This window comes from Lytechinus pictus, chromosome 3 (assembly GCF_037042905.1).
Source record: "Lytechinus pictus isolate F3 Inbred chromosome 3, Lp3.0, whole genome shotgun sequence".
NCBI classification, from domain to species: domain Eukaryota; kingdom Metazoa; phylum Echinodermata; class Echinoidea; order Temnopleuroida; family Toxopneustidae; genus Lytechinus; species Lytechinus pictus.
Window position 1 is genome coordinate 45,523,268 of NC_087247.1, and position 17,520 is coordinate 45,540,787.

General features: G+C 36.3%; 1 protein-coding gene across 1 annotated transcript; it reads left to right on the plus strand.

Moving 5' to 3' along the window:
• Nucleotides 1-1,663: 1,663 nt before the first annotated feature.
• Nucleotides 1,664-16,923, plus strand: LOC129255569 (uncharacterized). The gene is made up of 10 exons (XM_064097157.1): nt 1,664-1,716; nt 2,532-2,774; nt 4,340-4,372; nt 5,031-5,201; nt 6,473-6,571; nt 11,181-11,338; nt 11,967-12,081; nt 12,740-12,754; nt 14,538-14,664; nt 15,650-16,923. The coding sequence occupies exons 2-10, from the start codon at nt 2,558-2,560 to the stop codon at nt 16,353-16,355; spliced, it is 1,641 nt and encodes a 546-aa protein (XP_063953227.1). The 5' UTR covers nt 1,664-1,716; nt 2,532-2,557; the 3' UTR covers nt 16,356-16,923.
• Nucleotides 16,924-17,520: the final 597 nt, after the last annotated feature.

The following is a 17,520-nucleotide window of genomic DNA, read 5'->3' on the forward strand; positions in this document are numbered from 1 at the left end:
AAACGTCCATTAAACTGTCAATTTTTATCAGATCGAAATATCAAAATTTTCAGCTCGCGCTCGCATCTATTGTTCTTTTATACCCCTTTCATACTGCCCTCTTCATTTTTCACCGGCGAACTTCTCTGCCTCGCATTCCTCACTTCCCCGGCGAAGAAAAAAATGTACCTTTCGCCCTAACATTTCTTCTCCGGCAAAAGTCAACGGGCGATTGGCCTCATTCGGCATTTCCGCGGCACCACCAATATTCATTTCCTTTAATTGTGGAGATCTAACTTGTTATAGTAAGGTTGTCAAGATGACGGCTAGATCTAGTAAACAGTGTCAGTATTTCCTTGATTTAGTCAGTACTCGGCACGTGCAGAACAAACGAAAGAAAATTGTAAACATTACTTCTTACCTATTACAAAAAGGTATATAAAAAAATTAATTACAACATATTTCGGAAGTATTACGAGAAAAACATACAATATCACTTTGTTTTTATTTTTTAGCGCATTGTATACATGTAAAAAGTGCTTTTTAATAAATATTGTTAGTAAAAAAAAAAATTACGTTCGAGGGTATCTACTTGGCCATAGCATTCAGCTGAGCTTGCAACTATCGCGTGCGGAATCTCGGTACAGGGGACTTCGGGAGAGAAAAAATTGACCTCTGACGTCATTTAAGAGGAAAAGTTTTCCGGTTTGCTTTCATACTGGCCTTTTCACCGGCGAAGTTCGCCGGTGAAACAGTTTCGCCGGCGAAGTTCGAAGTTCGCCGGCGAACTTCACCGGTGAAGTTCGCCGGTGAAAAGCGCAATATGAAAGGGGTATAAGATACCAATCTTATTCATTAGTACCAAAAATAATTAGAAATAGAATATCAAGCTTTCAGGTCAGAATATAAAGAAAAGAAATTTCAGCTCGCTCTCGGCACTCGCATTATCTGTGTAGTGAGATATGTACCCTCCACATGAGTTTCCTACAAACAGTCCTAAACAGGTACCTTTTTCCAGTTTTTTAGGTCAGTATACTAAAAAATTTCAGCTCGCGCTTCGCGCTCGCATTAATTTGTTGGTGAGATATGTGTCTCTTTCTCATGAGTCATATATATATAATTATGCCTGTGTATGTGTGTGTGTGTGTGTGGATGGGTGAGTTTGTTTGGTGTGATCGAGCGCCTTTGGAACGTTGATTCATGATTTTGCCCCCCCCCCCCCATCTGAAAAATGGATCGACGCCCCTGCACATTTGGTATAATTGCCGGTTGGTCCATTCATCATTTATCTAATTTCCAGTGATGCAATACCATTTCGTATTATATCCACTTGGTCTTACACTACTTAGTCTGTGTGGTTAGATCAAGAAGATTACCTCCTTTGTTAGATTAAGTATAAATGAATCAAATTTTCAGCTAGCAAAGTAATGGCAGTAAGCAGACAAAGTGGAAATTATTTGACTAAGTAGGTATCAGACCAAGTTAAGTGTTGACCAAACGTCAATAAGAACAAATCGACTATCATCGGTATTTGCATTTCTCAGAAGTACTGACCAGCTGCTTGTCGACCAAGACAACATTACACGTAATACAAACGTTTCTAAGCGCTGGCGATTACGGTTGTCATGATAACTTTAACGATCATTCAAAACAGAATATCTAACCGGGCCCCCTGTTTATTTTACTCGGGTGGAGTGTGGAGAGTGGCGTCTTGTCAAAGGGTAGGCCCTACTTGTGGTGCGTTGGGATTCGAACTCCTTACCATGTGATCAAAAGTCTACAGATACTTTACCTCTGGCACATGAAAATACGCAAATTGAATAACGAGGAATTTTCCTCACCGATCCGTTTGAGTGAATTATCCCTTCTTGAAGGAAGTTGAGCCTTAAAAAACCCCGCATATTTTAAAACGAGAAGTTTCGCAAATGACCCGCATTTGTCCAACTTAGCCAGTGAGAGGATACCAATACCTGGACAACCATCCTGATACCGATTCGTCTTCTGACGTGCACGGAAGAGAGATTTTAAAATGGATTGTTATTCCTTGTGGCAGGTTGACATTAGAAAGCGAGCGAAATGTATTCGAAGATGCGATGGCGATTAATGGACTGATATTAAGAATTACGTCGTATTATAGACGAAAAGAGAACAGGAAACCCGATAACTAGACCTTTCCCAAAAATACCTAGGAATCTAAAAAAAAAACGCTGCAATAGCAGACATTACAACCATCCTGTAAAGGGGGGTGGTTGCAGGCTACATAGGTACTTCACCCCTCATTGCATTGGTTTTGCAAATAGGCTATCCTGATAGCACTTTGTGAAAGCGTTCAACATGATTAGCTTCATGCCTTTATACTCAATACATTTTAAATGGGCCTGTCAGTATTCAGCCGTTTTTTTTATGAGAATAAATGCGTTTTACAGCTAAACAACCGTAGATGGTGATAGTGGCAGTGATGGTGATGATGTTGAAGGCAATGATGCTAAGTGAGAGAGGGGGTGAAAGGAGTGACGCATCCACTAATATAGTTTTTCTTTCTTTTCATTCAGATTGTGAAGGAAGAGCGAATGACACGATGCCATGTACCATCAAAGTTCCATGTCCTGTAGATGGACAATGGCAGCCGTGGGCGCCGGTACTGCATTGCTCTAAGAACTGCGGAGGAGGAACCGGCTACAGTAATCGTACCTGTATCCCACCTAGAAACGGAGGCAATCCATGTCAGGGAAACTTTGAGAATTTCGAGCTTCCTTGTAACACTGAGGCCTGTCCAGATGCTACCCTTCCCCCTGGTACGTATTTAACATGGTGATTTGTGCGTTAGGGTGCATGTGTGCATTTTTTTATGGGGTGGGTGGGATAATTGTATAATCATGGGGGCCTGAATTACAGTCCTGGTATGTGTTTCATAAGGCTGTCCGTAAGTTCAGAGCGACTTTAAGAACGACTGGTGAACCTTTATCACGCACTAAATAATCACCAATGAACAATGTTGAATATCATTTACCACAAGAAAAGATCACCAGCCGTTCTTAAAGTCACTCTTAACATACAAACAGCTGTATGAAACGGCTCCCAGTAAGGGTTTGTATCATCATTAAGCATGACAATCAACCTCAATCAACCTTTACTTGACCACCCCCCCCCCCCAAAAAAAAAAAAAAAAAAAAGAGGGAAATACCGTGGGTAAAATCCAGAATAAATATTATTAATTGCTTCCAAACGCATTTTTTTTCAAATCATAAAAGAAATTGACATACCGCTCATCGGAGACAAGAAGCTTAATAATGTTCTGACAGGTGAACATCAAGCAAAATTTCACTGCATTCACTTCAATTCATTATAGCATTTGTAGATTTTGTCTTTAAAGTTTAGAAATGTATGGTAATATGATATGCACAGAATAAGAAAGCGATATTGCTTCTGAGTGGGGTGGAATCAAAGCCGAATAAGCGGGCTTAATATCAGCCGTTTGCGAGAGGGTGTAACGGATATCAAGTCCGACTGGATTTGCTTTTAGGATAAAAGAAGATAAAAGGGATTGAGCGAAAAGGAGAAGGTCGGTATGGAAGTGCCGGATGGAGGAAGAGGAGGAGGAGTAGGGAAAAGGAGATACATCGGGAAGAATACAGGTGAAGACATAGGAGGGAAAGAAGAGGAAATGCAAGAGAGGAAGAAGTGCAAAAGAATATTAAAGGATTATGAGAGAAGAAGGAGGGGAGAAAAAAAGTAAAATGGGGGTGGAAGGAATAGAAGAAGAGGAAGAAGGAGGAGGAGAAGAAGAAGAAGAAAAAAAAAAGAAGAGAAGAAAAGAAAAGAAAAAAAAAGAAAAATAGGAAGGAGTAGAAGAAGAAAAAAAAGAAAAAGAAGAATTAAAAAAAAGGAGAAGAAGAAGAAGAAGGAGGAGGAGGAGGAGAACAAGAATAAGAAAAAAGAAGATGAAGAAGAAGAGGATGACGAGGAGGAATATATTAAAAAGAAAAGAAAAATAGCAATTGGATAACAAAACCTAAAAAAATCAGGATTAATATGGAAGAAGGGCAAGGCAAAAAAAGGGGGAAAAGGGATAGTTAAGGCGTAATGGAAATTTAAAGATATCTCTTGTAACTGAGTCGACCTTGACGACATTAAAGAAGCAGTTATGAAAAAGAAGAATAAAAAAGAAAGAAAAGGAAAACAATTCATAACACGTATATGCACATGCAGCTTTTATAGAGAAGTTAATGATGATTAAAACCGATATCCAATGAGTAAAGAACAAAGGAATAAAGTACCAAACTTGAATTTACTTTATAATTGAAAAATGATTAAGATTTTCCTTTTTTCATTTGTGTTATTTCAATTTCTTTGTTTACAGAACTTGAAAGTGGGTTGAGGACATTACTAGATGGTAAGTTGACATGCAAGGTCTTTTGTTATACATGTACTAGTAATACAATTTATCTCTTATGTAGATTCTCGTTTGAAAGATAAAATTTATAATACCAAACAGAAAGCAAAACTGGAGGTCTTAAGGAAACCATGTACAAAAAAATGTAAATCAGTTGTTGACATTAAGTGCATCTCTCAATGTTACACGTCGAATTTGGATGATATTTTGGCTGGGTATTTGATCTATGAATAAACCCAGTGATTTAGGGGTGTTTTCATCACTTTCGACTAGTAAAAGTTTTTAGTATGGTTGAGTTAGTTGTCTGGGACATCGATTAAATGTAGGAAAGTCAGTTGATTTATAATTTGACTTTGATATACATGTATCTATAATTTCATTTTATATACATTTCACATTGTTAACCCCAAACGTCTATAAGGGTATTTAGAGACCAATGAATCAAGTATGCGTATATCAGTGAAAAGGTAGTATTCATAAAAAACAAATTATTATTAAAAAAACATAATAAACGTAAGGGACTGTCATAAAGTACTGAAACCGTCGTCTTAAACAATGCATAGTTCTGACATATTTATTTCATTGCAGCCTGCGATTCGCTATTGAAAGCGAAAAATCATTGCTCTTTACTCTTGCCTCTTTTATGTTTCATAATCAGGAAGCCATGTTAATCTTGTCCGAGAACCTGATGAGGAAGCTTTAATGGACTGCACTGAAGCTATCAGACTAGTTCATCAGAACTATTCAGACGCTCGTGTAGAATGGAGAAGGAACGGACAACGACTAGCAATAGATGGAGCAAGGATACAGTTAGACACTGGCAGGCTGGGTAAGAAAATGTAATAATTTGTTTGGTATGGGCAAAACCAGCGAGGTATTACACAAACATGCTTGAGAATTATCGCACAACCTTGCGAGAAGAAAATAGAAGACCACGTGAAGATAATGATGAAGATGATGGGTTCTTGTATCACGCTTGTATCCGCCTCTGCTGAGCGCTGATGGCGCTTGCTAAAAAATGGGAAATGTCTCACAAGTTTCAATGTATTTAAAGGTCAAGTCCACCCCAACAAAATGTAGATTTTAATAAATAGAGAAAAATCAAACTAGCATAACACTGAAAATTTCATCAAAATCGGATGTAAAATAAGAAAGTTATGACATTTAAAAGTTTCGCTTATTTTTCAGAAAACAGTGATATGCACAACTAGGTGAGTCAGTCGATGATGTCCATCACTCACTGTTTCTTTTGTTTTTTATTGTTTCATTTTTACAGATTTGACCATAGGGACCGACTTGACTGAATAATATAGTATTAAACATTGCTAACTCCACATGTTCAGGGAAGAATTAATCACTGTTTCACTTGACAATGATAAGAAAATTAGAATATTTCATATAATAAAATACAAAAGAAATAGTGAGTGGATGACGTCATCACTCACCTCATTTGTATACCAAACAGAATTGTTTTGTGAAAAAATAAGCGAAACTTTAAAATGTCATAACTTTCTTATTTTACATCCGAATTTGATGAAATTTTCAGTGTTATGCTTGTTGGATTTTTCTCTTATTATTCAAATCAATTTTTTGTTGGGGTGGACTTGTCCTTTAAACAGTGCTTAGATTGCGGCAGATCAAATACTGTTTTAGTAGAACTACAGTAACCTTATTCTTACGATGATGGTGGAATGGAGAGCAGAAAGGTTTTCAGGTATGACTCGAAAGTTGATTGGGTCGCTGCTCTACTGATAAATTTGGGAAGGCTATCCCACAGCTTTGGTCCAGAGACATAGAAGGCTCTGTCAAGTTATAGGCAGACCTCAACCATCTTCCCTCATTCTACAGCGTCGTTGATCAGTCAAGATTTCTGGAAATCGTAAGCCTGGGTTCGGTTAGTTTCTTAGGATACCGAAAAATGTATCACAAACGATGCATTTACACAGTGTAGGATCTGATAATGAAATATGAAAAAAAAATATTTAGATAAATGACTTATTTTTATCTCAGTTCTGTCTTTTCCATGTCGGGGGCGTCCTCATCACTTCAACCTATAAGTTATCCTTAATAATTCACAAATGTCTTTGATTATCACTGCAGTCTTTGAAGCAGTGCATTCCGGTGACAATGGAGTTTACACATGCCAAGCCGAAGCTGGAGGTGTAAGCGACGTAGTATTAGCTGTGTTCAGTCTAGCAGGTGGGTGTCCACGTGTGACAAAAGAAATTTAAGATGTATCAAATATTCATTTTAAAAAAATCATAGACAAAGTTTATGTTTATCTATTTTTTCTTCTAGAGAAGGGCATGACGGTTCATCCAGCGTCTTTCAAATGCCCCCTACAAAAATAATAATGGCCAGTTGGTATGTTACGTATAGCATTTTTACTGATAAGCTCCTCACCAATTAAGAAATATATATATTTAAAAAAAAAAGAATTTCAATGGAAATAATTTAGCTCTTCAGGGGTGAACATGTGGGGATCAAAAAGATTATTCAAAAGGGAATGGGGTAAAAAAAAAAAGAAGAAGGAAAAATAAGGAAAAAAGTATTGGATGGAGTGCCCTGGGTCGTGTGACTACACCTTTTTTTCTATAAGAAAAGAATAGTCAACTTTAGATCATACCATCCCCCATTATCCCTAGAATGCAACCCCCCACCCCCCCCCCCACCTGCGTTTACACAGGCAATGGAATGGAGAAAAAATGCTAAATTTTGATTGGGATTTATCACACTTAATTTATTGTGCTGTATACCAAGACATTTTCTACAAATTTACCATCTTTCAGAGATATACATATACATCTTGGGATAGGTCGAATTTGTTCAAAGCAAAGTCTACCCACAAAGTAGTTGAATTAAATATTTTACCCCCTCGCATGAGTTGCATCAATATTTTGATGATTGTGGGTTTGACGATGTATAAAACCTCCTGTCATTACTCTTTATTCACCGTTTTACTGACAAGCTCTGCAAGTGCGGGGGATAAATACACACTCTCCACAAAAGCATATCATTATAAGGTAGTGAAGGAGAGTTGAAGTGAAAACCATATTTATTTACCCCCATTAGACAGTGCAAGTAGAGTGATGGACAGTATTTGAAGATGTCTGAAGTCCCCCCCAAAAAAATCTAATCAGCCGAAGAGCGCTAAAATCGATATTGAAGTATACAGCATTTAATAGGCGAACAGTAAATGCTATCGCAAGGTTGGCAGAAAACACCCAATTTTACTCGAAGCTACTTGGGAAAATCATTACCTGATTAAACCGAAAGGTTTTTTAAAGAAGAATCAAGTGATCATTGTAATTAGGGTTAAAATATTGTAAAGAAGAAGTGGGAAGGTCATGTTATAAGAGATTGAATTCAGAACAGTCTTCCTCGAAAATGCTGGGGGCATTTAGATTAAACATTTAGAATATAAGAAAATGATAAAGGTTTCAGCAAGTTACATTATAATAAGACAAAATATAATGATTATTGTAAGGAAGAAAGGGAAAAGGCATATTAGCTTGATATTCTAACAATATTCGTATACTTCTGATTAAATGCATTGCATATTGATTGCAGATTTTTTTTTTAATAAGAAAGAAAGACATAAAATTTATTAGTTTTAGAAACAGGTAGGTGTCACATCAAATGAGCGTTAGAAGAGGGAATAAGAGGGTAAGTGGAAGAAGGCAAGGAAGAGCGATAATAACAGAGAATATAGAGAAAGAGACATATGGAAAAGAAAACCAATAAAATGAAGCAAACGAAAATACTCAACAATATTCACGAGTAATGGGAGGGGGATATGAATAAAGTGCATGAGACGTGTGCGACATACAGAGGAAAAAAATAGTATAAAAGGGGCAACTAATACCTGTATGACAAAAAAAATGAAGTTTCGGGGAATATTATGTGAAATAAACCATCCCAAAACCGACGAAAACAAAAATTACATCCTGGCAATCTTGACATAGAATGTGTGTTAATCGCCCTCGTCACTCCTTCCAAATACATTATTGATCCGTTCAATGTTGTTACCTATGGTTACCAATGTGGATATAATGACATCCCATGATTGGCACAGCTGACAAACGATCAATTATACATTGTACGGGATGCAACTCTGTAGGTTTTCCACTTTATGTCACAAATCAAATCATTGGTCATTTTGTCATGGAATGGAACACCCCCCCCCCCATCCGATCTGTCGCAAGAATCGTTTTAAAGCAACGAAAAAAATAAAATAAAAACATAATAATTAATATAAGAAGGATGATGATATCTTTTTTTTAGTATGCATGTGCGGTTTTAAAGATGATCTAAAAATTTCCATGAAAATCTGATTTCGATCATTATCGTAGTTTATGATTTTTCGGATGCGGATGATTTTTTTTCAGTATCCATATTTTTTTTATCGTTCAAATATCTCGACCCGATTCAATATTATACAAAAATTACACAATATTATGATGAGCTCTTAAAGAAATAGAAAAATGGAAATACAGTGCATGGACCGGTTGTCTGCTTTTCTCGCGTTCAAAGAAATAGGGTTCGAGCTTGAATTTCAGAAATTTTATGCTCTCCAGAGCCAGATTTTTTTGATTGCACAACCCTGCTCTCTCTTCAAAAATATACTTCGTGACTGTGCGAGCATAATAATACATAAATGCTATTTTTAAGCTGAAGGGAAAGGTCAAGATTTGTTCTAAATATTCTTCAAATAAACATGCCCTTTATCATAAGCTTTTACGGCATTGAATTCACGCGGCAGTCCCAAGAAGAAGGATATTGATGGGACGTGCTTGCAGGAAGACAATTAAGAAAAGTGGGAACACCTTGTAACTGTATCGACATGACTCAATTTTATCTGTTTATGCGATACCAAATTAATATGCTTTCACGCCTTCATTAGCATTGGTTGCAAGCAGAAAGAACATCTAATCGCTGTAATGTTTTTTTCTTTGAAATGTTCTGAAAATGGTATTCAGGATTAGTTTCCTATAATCTCACTCGTCCTTTTTTTCAACTTCGTCTATTTCACTTTCGATTTCACTAACTTTTTAATCAAACAATTTGATGTACAGTGTACCACATAGAATTGAGTCCCAAATTCATAGTCATTAAATTTGTAGGTTTGGATATATCTACACATTATACCTTTTGTAAAGCAATACATGAGCTTACTGGCATTTGCCTTTTCTAGTACCCTTGTGATAAATTATGTAGTTGATATTTATTGTAAAAGAAGGGTGTTACGGTTGCTTCTGTATAATGAATTAGATTGATTTTATACTGAACCTGATATCTAAGCAATGCAAAAAATAACAAAGTTAACAAATAATAATATATTTGAATTCAAATAAATATAATGTAAGAAGTTATTTAATTAATAAATAATTTTGATAAACGGCTAAATACTGGATAAATGAATAAGCAAAATTAAGTAAACAAATTAACTTATGAATTGAAATCAATGAAAAAATAATTTCTTGTTTGCTCCATTATCTACATGTATGCATGCGTTCATTCCTTTATTTACTTATGAATATTTTAATTCATTACTTCACTGTGTAGTGTGTACTAATCCATTTTATTTATTCATTAATTTATTTTTCGCTCCTTTCATGTTTTTATTCATGTATTTTTAATTCCTTTATTTAGCTGTACCTTGCTTTATTGATCAATAATTGAGCTACTGGTTTATCAATAAACTGATTTTTATCATCATTATTGGGCCTATTATTTACTAATTTACAATGAAATATTAACCATATGGGTGTTTGTGTATGCATGTATGTGGCTAAGTTTATGTGCGCCCAATCCTTGTATGTGATGTATAAAAAGAGGCCTAACGTTTGCATGTACTATGTAATCGTTTCTTTTTGCAGACTCAGCCTCCTCAAAATATGAACCATTACACTTTTGTAAAATTGTTTTATATTATATCATAAAAAATTATGTGAGATACATAAGCACCCTACATCCAAATCTATGAGGATTAATACTGAAAGGAGAATGAAACCTTTAGAACAAGATAGCTTGTGTGAAAACATAAAAAATCAAAGAAACAGATCAACGAAAGTTTGAGAAAAATCGCGGAAAAATCGCACAAATAATGAGAAGGTTATGAGCATTTAGATATTGCGATCACTAATGCTATGGAGATCCTGACATTGGCAATGCGACAAAGATGATGTCACTTGTGAACAACTCTCCCCATTACTTAGTATATATTTCACTTAAACTGCCTCTTTTATCACATCTATCAGTAGATCATGTGTTCTTTCTATGGGAGGGCATGTAATACAGATTTTTAAAGAATACATCATGGATATAGAGTTTGTATCACCATAAGATAAAGCAAAGAGACATTTGGCGGTAGTTTATAGTCCATCAAGTGAAAAGTTGTTCACATATGACATCACACATCCTTGTCGCATTGCCAAAATATAGAGTTTGTATCACCATAAGATAAAGCAAAGAGACATTTGGCGGTAGTTTATAGTTTATCAAGTGAAAAGTTGTTCACATATGACATCACACATCCTTGTCGCATTGCCAACGGGAGGATCTCCATATCATTAGTGATTGCAATATTCAAATGTTCATAACTTTCTCATTGTTTGTCCTATTTTTCTCAAACTTTCGTTGATCTGTTTCTTTGATTTTTCTGTTTTGACACAAGCCTACTCATTCCAAAGGTTTCATTCCCCTTTAAAGATACTATGGTTGAGAAACAGTGCGCCGTTTCACCTCTGTATGAAATCGTCTTATAATTATGATAAGAAATAAATAGTTTGTTCCATTTCATCTACAGTACCACCTGAGGCTCCTGATATCCAGGGTTATGAGGCTGAAGGCTTGGAAATACCATGTAATGGGGAACAGTTAGGACTACTGTTTGATGGCTTTACAACACAATGGTATAAAGGAGATAAACTCATTAAAAGTTATGAAGATGTTGAACCAGAAGAGGTGAGAAATCATTGATTGATTGATTGATTGATTGCTTAATTGATTAGATTAATTGATTGATTGATTGATATTGATTCATTCATTTTTTTACTCACTCATTCGATCATTCATCAATTCATTTATATCGTCTATTATTTATCGATCAGTCATCATTTTCATTTTCTATTTTGTTACACTATTTATATGATGTAAGATGATCTCCGTCCCGCCCATTGTGTTTCATTGATGAAAAATCGGACATATCTACAAATATATTGAGTCATAGTTACTTTTGTAACAGCCCCTTATACATACATTCTGCTCCAATGCATTTTTTTCTTTCCATCCAACATTTGAACCGACTTTATGAGAACTGGAGGATGGGAAGGGATAAATCAGTTATTACTATGCCATTCCCAGTTGACAAATTATTTTGCGTTAAGGATTTGCATCGCTGATACTAGCAAAACCAATATACGAGTAATAAGATTTTCCTGTAAATAATACTATAATAGTTTTGGTAACTGTACAGATAACGTAAATTATCATGTCGTTATTCATTTATCTTTATAGCTATACCAAATATGTATTATACCAAAAATCATGGTTGAACGGAACGGTGTGCTGTTATTTTTATGATTGTTTGCAGGTTAACGTGGAACATTTTAAGAACATTGATGAGAGGTATGCAGGTGTATATAGGTGTGTTGTGATACATTACAAGTCACAGAGACAGTGGGTCACTAACATCGCACAGGTTGAAGGTAATGTATCTCTTGCATCCAATGTAATCATTGCTTACATAATTAAACAATGAATACAAACGAAAAGGAATCGAACCTTAGACATTTTCCTTTCTGATGATAAATTATATTCACATAGGCCTATGACATTATATACCTATGTACTCATACAAAATGTCGAGGAATTAGTAAAGTAACCTGTGGGTTCTCATTTGTTATGAGTGTTACTCTAAGCGTTCATCACCAACGTAGAACGTTGTGATAATTCATTTATTCTTACTCATCTCATACATCTATTATACCGTATAGCCATTATTTCGTTATCTCGTTTGCTCTTTGATATTTCCCCCCTCAATATTCATATATCTGTCCATAAGCCGTATGTATCGGTCTGTAGGTTCTTTAGCCGTTTCTGCTTAAAATTTTGAAAAATGCTCAATGTGCTTTAGATTTAAAAATTGCTTATGAATAATTATTCACATTTTTTTGTATATGTCATTGAAAATGAAGAGATTGGTAATTGAACATAATCTCATTCATAATCAAGATAGCTAATAACTTAGCGTATGAATCATTACAGATGCATGAGGGGAAAAAGAGTTAAATCTTATATTGTACACCGATTCCTTTGCAAGATTCTTATAATATTCATCACTTTCTTTTTCCAATCTCTTTCTAGTTTTGCCTAAAAGAGGTAAGTACTCCTAAACAGTAAAAGGGAAAAGTGGGCGCTTTGCTCAATAAATACGTGAAGTGAAAGTCCTGTACGTTTCTCATTTTAATCTATCTTGGAAACATTAAGTTCACCTTTTTAAATTAATTTGTATCATTCCTTATCATTCCTCGAGACTGGCTTAAACAAATAGGAGGGATGTTCAAACTATTATCCCTTTGATTCATCATCTTCTTCTTCGTCGACGTCGTCTTCAATTTGATCCACCCCATCTCATTGTCTCTTCCTCTCGCTCCCTCTCTCTCCGACAACCTCTTCCCACCCTTCTCCCTACGCTCCCTTTATTAATATACCTCTCTCTCTCTTTCTCTCTCTCTCTCTTTTTTTCTTCCTGTAACTGTACTTTTCAGTAATAGGAGAGATTCCACCAAGGAAATTTCTTCCGACCTTTATATTGTCATTTTTTTCTTCTCAAAGCTCTGGTCCCAAAACCCACTTCACACACTACAACAGACGTCTCATGCCATTCCTTTCGAGTCTAAATCCAATATCCGGTTCGTTCCGCACCCTGGACAATCCAAATATTATTAGCTTACAAATACTAAGTAATGTAAGAACGGATTGCCGGTGGGTGAGGTATTGACTCCAAGGTTGGGTGTACTGCAAGCGACGATTTCTTGAAAATTCTTGTTACGAGACGACCCTCTCCCACAAGCTTCTGTACATAAAAAAAGAAAAAGAAAAAATCGAAATTCCAGGTGGATTTACCCCTCCTCCCATCACCGTCCATTGCGTACTACATGGCAAATACAGTATGAAGTATAGTTTTATGCAACCCCCCCCCTTTTTTTTTAACACCTTTTGGTTCGATATCATTATCTTGGTTAGATGTGAACATGTTTACTGTCAGACAAAGAAGGAACACAACACCGTGAAAACACCGTTTCTGTTTGACCATAAACAATGTACATAGTGTTGGTAAATTGCCTATTCGTCTACTGCCAACTTGTCCACTCACCACATGGTCTTCTTTCATTTAGTCTAATGCCATTCCGTCCATCAACATTTCGTCTAACAACCATTACTTTGGTCCAATCAGGAAAAAAAAATCAGGAAACTGGCCCGAAATGCACCATGGGTCAAGTAGATTTTCCTGCATTATTTTCACTTTGATAGACGAGTCTAGTCAAGACGCTCATTTAGAATTTGGCACACCTGACACGTGCACTGACATGTTAATTTGATTTGTACGCATGGTTTACTCTGGATCTCTATATCTGATGGGAAAAGGTAAGAGAATCTGTACAACATGACCTGCACTGTCAGTCAAACATTAAACGAAAAGGAAAATTCATTAAAATTGTTACTCAAGTCCGGAATGAAATTGTTCGATTATGAATTTCGTTGCAAATCACCAGATAAAAAATAAGAAAACGAAATAACCGCAAAGCTTGTACATCATTTTACATTGATCTCAAATCAAAGGATTTCTAAACATAAATTTGTTCCCTACACACTTTAAGTCTTCAGCACTTATATGTATCCATGTGAAATGAAAATAATTCATTTACCACAACAATGACTTGTCTGAATTTGACCATTTCATTTAAAAACAATCTCGATTTACGACCTGTGTGTTTTTTATCACCGTTTATATTTTTCATTCCATTTTCGTTTCCCAGCTCTCGATCTAGTTTGAAATAGGAGCAATGTATTTTATTTGCAGTGATAAAATATTACCTTCAATGAAAACCCTGGATTGATAAACGGAAAATGAATACTTAAATCTTGCATTTTTTGGCAGCTATGACCAAACGCTTGATGGCGATGGCGAAAGAGAAGGCAAAAGGTTCGTCGTTTATTTTGATAGCGGGCAGTATCGGAGGAGTCCTTGTCGTGTTTCTCATTGGATGCTGTATCTGTGTCTGCTGGTAAGCAATCTAATCTCGTAAGGGGGTGTCCAGGGGCCCATTTCATAAAGAGTTCTAACTGATCTAAACAAAAAACAAGATCGAAAACCGGCGACGCCAACATTTGGAAGTCTTAATCCGTTTAAATGCACTGTTTTCTAAACAATCATTGTCGTGATATATCAGTGTGCTTCTATATCCCGCCCCCCCCCAAAAAAAAAATGAACGGTGTATACAGTTCTTATATGAAATTAATTAATAATTAATGAAATTCTATATTTGATCGGGCCGATCATAACTCTTAGAAGACATACGAGACCTATGTCTTTGTTATAAATGGGAGAGGATGGGGCATTCTCATTTACATCGGAGCTTGACTCATTAGTGTTTATATGGTTCTATCTGTAACTTTATTAAAACAAGTATGAAGAATGTTATCATTTCTTTCCTTATCATTCCTTTGCCTATTTCGACCCTTCCCTCATCTCTTTCAGGAAAGATAGGACAATCCGGTAGATTTAACTCAGATTTATATGGGATGTTGTTCATCACTAACATTTATTTTGACACGCTTATACAAGTACCAGTTTAATATACATTAAAAGCTGACATGGAGTCATATAAATCGTTGTCTCTCGTTATCTGCGGTTAAGCATTGGAATGATTTATGTCTGCCGTATGTTTCAGTATGCAAGTTAAAAACAGGTCCCTGGCTAGATTTTAGCTCAGATGGCGCTATTTCAGATATTCTTTCCATTTATATTAATCGGTCTTTGTATGAAGCATTATTCATTTTACAATAATCATAACAACCCCCACACAAAATGTACACAATGACTCATGGGTATGTTACCTCTATTGGGGAATCATCCCTTGAATCCGATTCCTGAATCTCATCGGGTCAAATGCAAGTTTAGATCCTGTAAAGTATCCTGCATTAAATTGCCTTTCCTTTTTAAGAACGTGATACGAAATGTTTTTCTTTATATTGAATTACTGACTATAGCTGCTTCGGTGACGAGGATGACTTGGACAAGGATAGAAATCTTGACAAAGAAGCAGCAAAACCGTTACTCGGTGATGGGGACAGGAAACATGGTAAACCAAAGTCTGGAGCTTCGTCACCAGTGAAGAAGAGTACTACGAGTCCCGCAAAGAAAATGCCAGTTGGACCACCTGGTGCGGCAAAGCCTCATGCTGCGAAACCTGGTATGCCAAAGCCTGGTACGGCAAAACCTGGTGCTGCAAAACCAGGTACTGCGAAACCCGGTAGTGCGAAACCCGGTAGTGCGAAACCCGGTATCCCTCAGATCAAACCTCCCGGGAAAGGACCACCACGATCTCCTGGAAAAGGTACATCTAGCCCTCCGAAAAAAGGGCCTCCGAAATCCATGGACAAAGGGCCACAAAAACCTGTGGATAAAGTACCATCTAAATCTTTACCAAAGAAAGTAGGTTCTTCACCACCTAAAGCCCCTGGTAAAACACCACCTAAATCTCCTGGTAGTATACCAACAAAGCTTCCAGGAAAAGTGCCCCCGAAACCATCTGCAGGAAAATCAACATCAAAATCTCCAAATAAGTCCGCCGGTAAGTCCCCTCCAAAGCCAGCTAACAAATCACCGGGCAAAGGACAAGCGAAGCCAGGAGTTCAGATCCGTCCTCCCCCAAAAGGTGGCTCGCCTCAGAAGAAACCCCCAAAGAAAGTGTGAAATCAGGGTTATCTCGGATAGGCAGATGATAATGTATATATTGTCATTACTACCTGAATGCCCTCCAATTACTCCCGTTGCTAAATGGAATGATCTTGAACGAACAGTCTTTAAAAATATATTCATAGATGCCACATTAAGAATTGTAAACAAAAGTTTATCCACATTTGAAATATTTATTACATTCTATTGCTATTAAATGTTATTTTAAGTCTCATATATTAAGATGCATAAAAACATAAAAATACTGAAATATTGATGTGCTTTGTTTCGGTAACGGCATTGATTTTATCAACGTCAACATTTAGTGGCGTAATAAGTCAAACATTTTAAAGGGGTCAGAATTGTTGTATGTAGCAACCTTTTTAAGAAAGCTGCGAGCAAGCGAAGCAAGCAAGCTAAAATGTTTAGCTGTCTTTATATACAAAAATTTAGTTTTCAAAAGCTTTTGACAAAATATTCAGAAAATTATATATTTCAACATTTTCTTTTACTTTTTATTCGTCTTTCCTCTCTCTTGCTCTTTTTGGTCGTGACAATTTTGGGCGTCCACTAACCCCCCCTCTATAAAAAAAAAAAAAAGCTGTTACTAAGGCCCGTATTCTGAAGTCGGGTTTAACTTAAACTCTGGTTTAAAGTTATGGTTTAAGTATGGGAAGCCAAAGTATCAAAAGTTTTATTAAGTTGTATGTTTCTTATGTTTATTGTGCTCTTTCCTGATTCTTCAATGGTGAAGACGCTCATCTATTTATACTTCCGAAACAATTATGAATGATTTAAGAGCCAAATGAGCTGAAATAATGATATCTCTACCGTTAGTGATTTATGGAACAATTGGCTATCCATACTTAAACCACAACTTTAAACCTGAGTTTACGGGCCTAAGTGTCACCAATGTCTCATCGTAAATTTCACTTCAAGTATGGGGGTAGTTAGTTATCTCACCGCTGAAAATATGTACAATGTTGTTTTGATCATGTGTGCCAAGTGACATGCTTTTATCACAATCTGGGGGGCGTTTCATCAATATTTTCGTCCGACAAGTTGTCAGATCTGACATCTTTCCATGATTTTGATTGGCTGAGAGGCATTGTTCCTATGGTAACTGTCGGATAAAACGGGACTTGTCGGATAAAACGTCCACAAGTCCTTTCATGAAACGCCC

Bases quoted from the DNA above. Each gene is read 5' to 3' on its own strand.
- LOC129255569 (XM_064097157.1), top strand. From the start codon at position 2,558: ATGCCATGTACCATCAAAGTTCCATGTCCTGTAGATGGACAATGGCAG. The intron at 5,202-6,472 runs GTAAGAAAATGT...TTATCACTGCAG, and splicing joins GTTAGACACTGGCAGGCTGG to TCTTTGAAGCAGTGCATTCC. The intron at 6,572-11,180 runs GTGGGTGTCCAC...TTTCATCTACAG, and splicing joins AGCTGTGTTCAGTCTAGCAG to TACCACCTGAGGCTCCTGAT.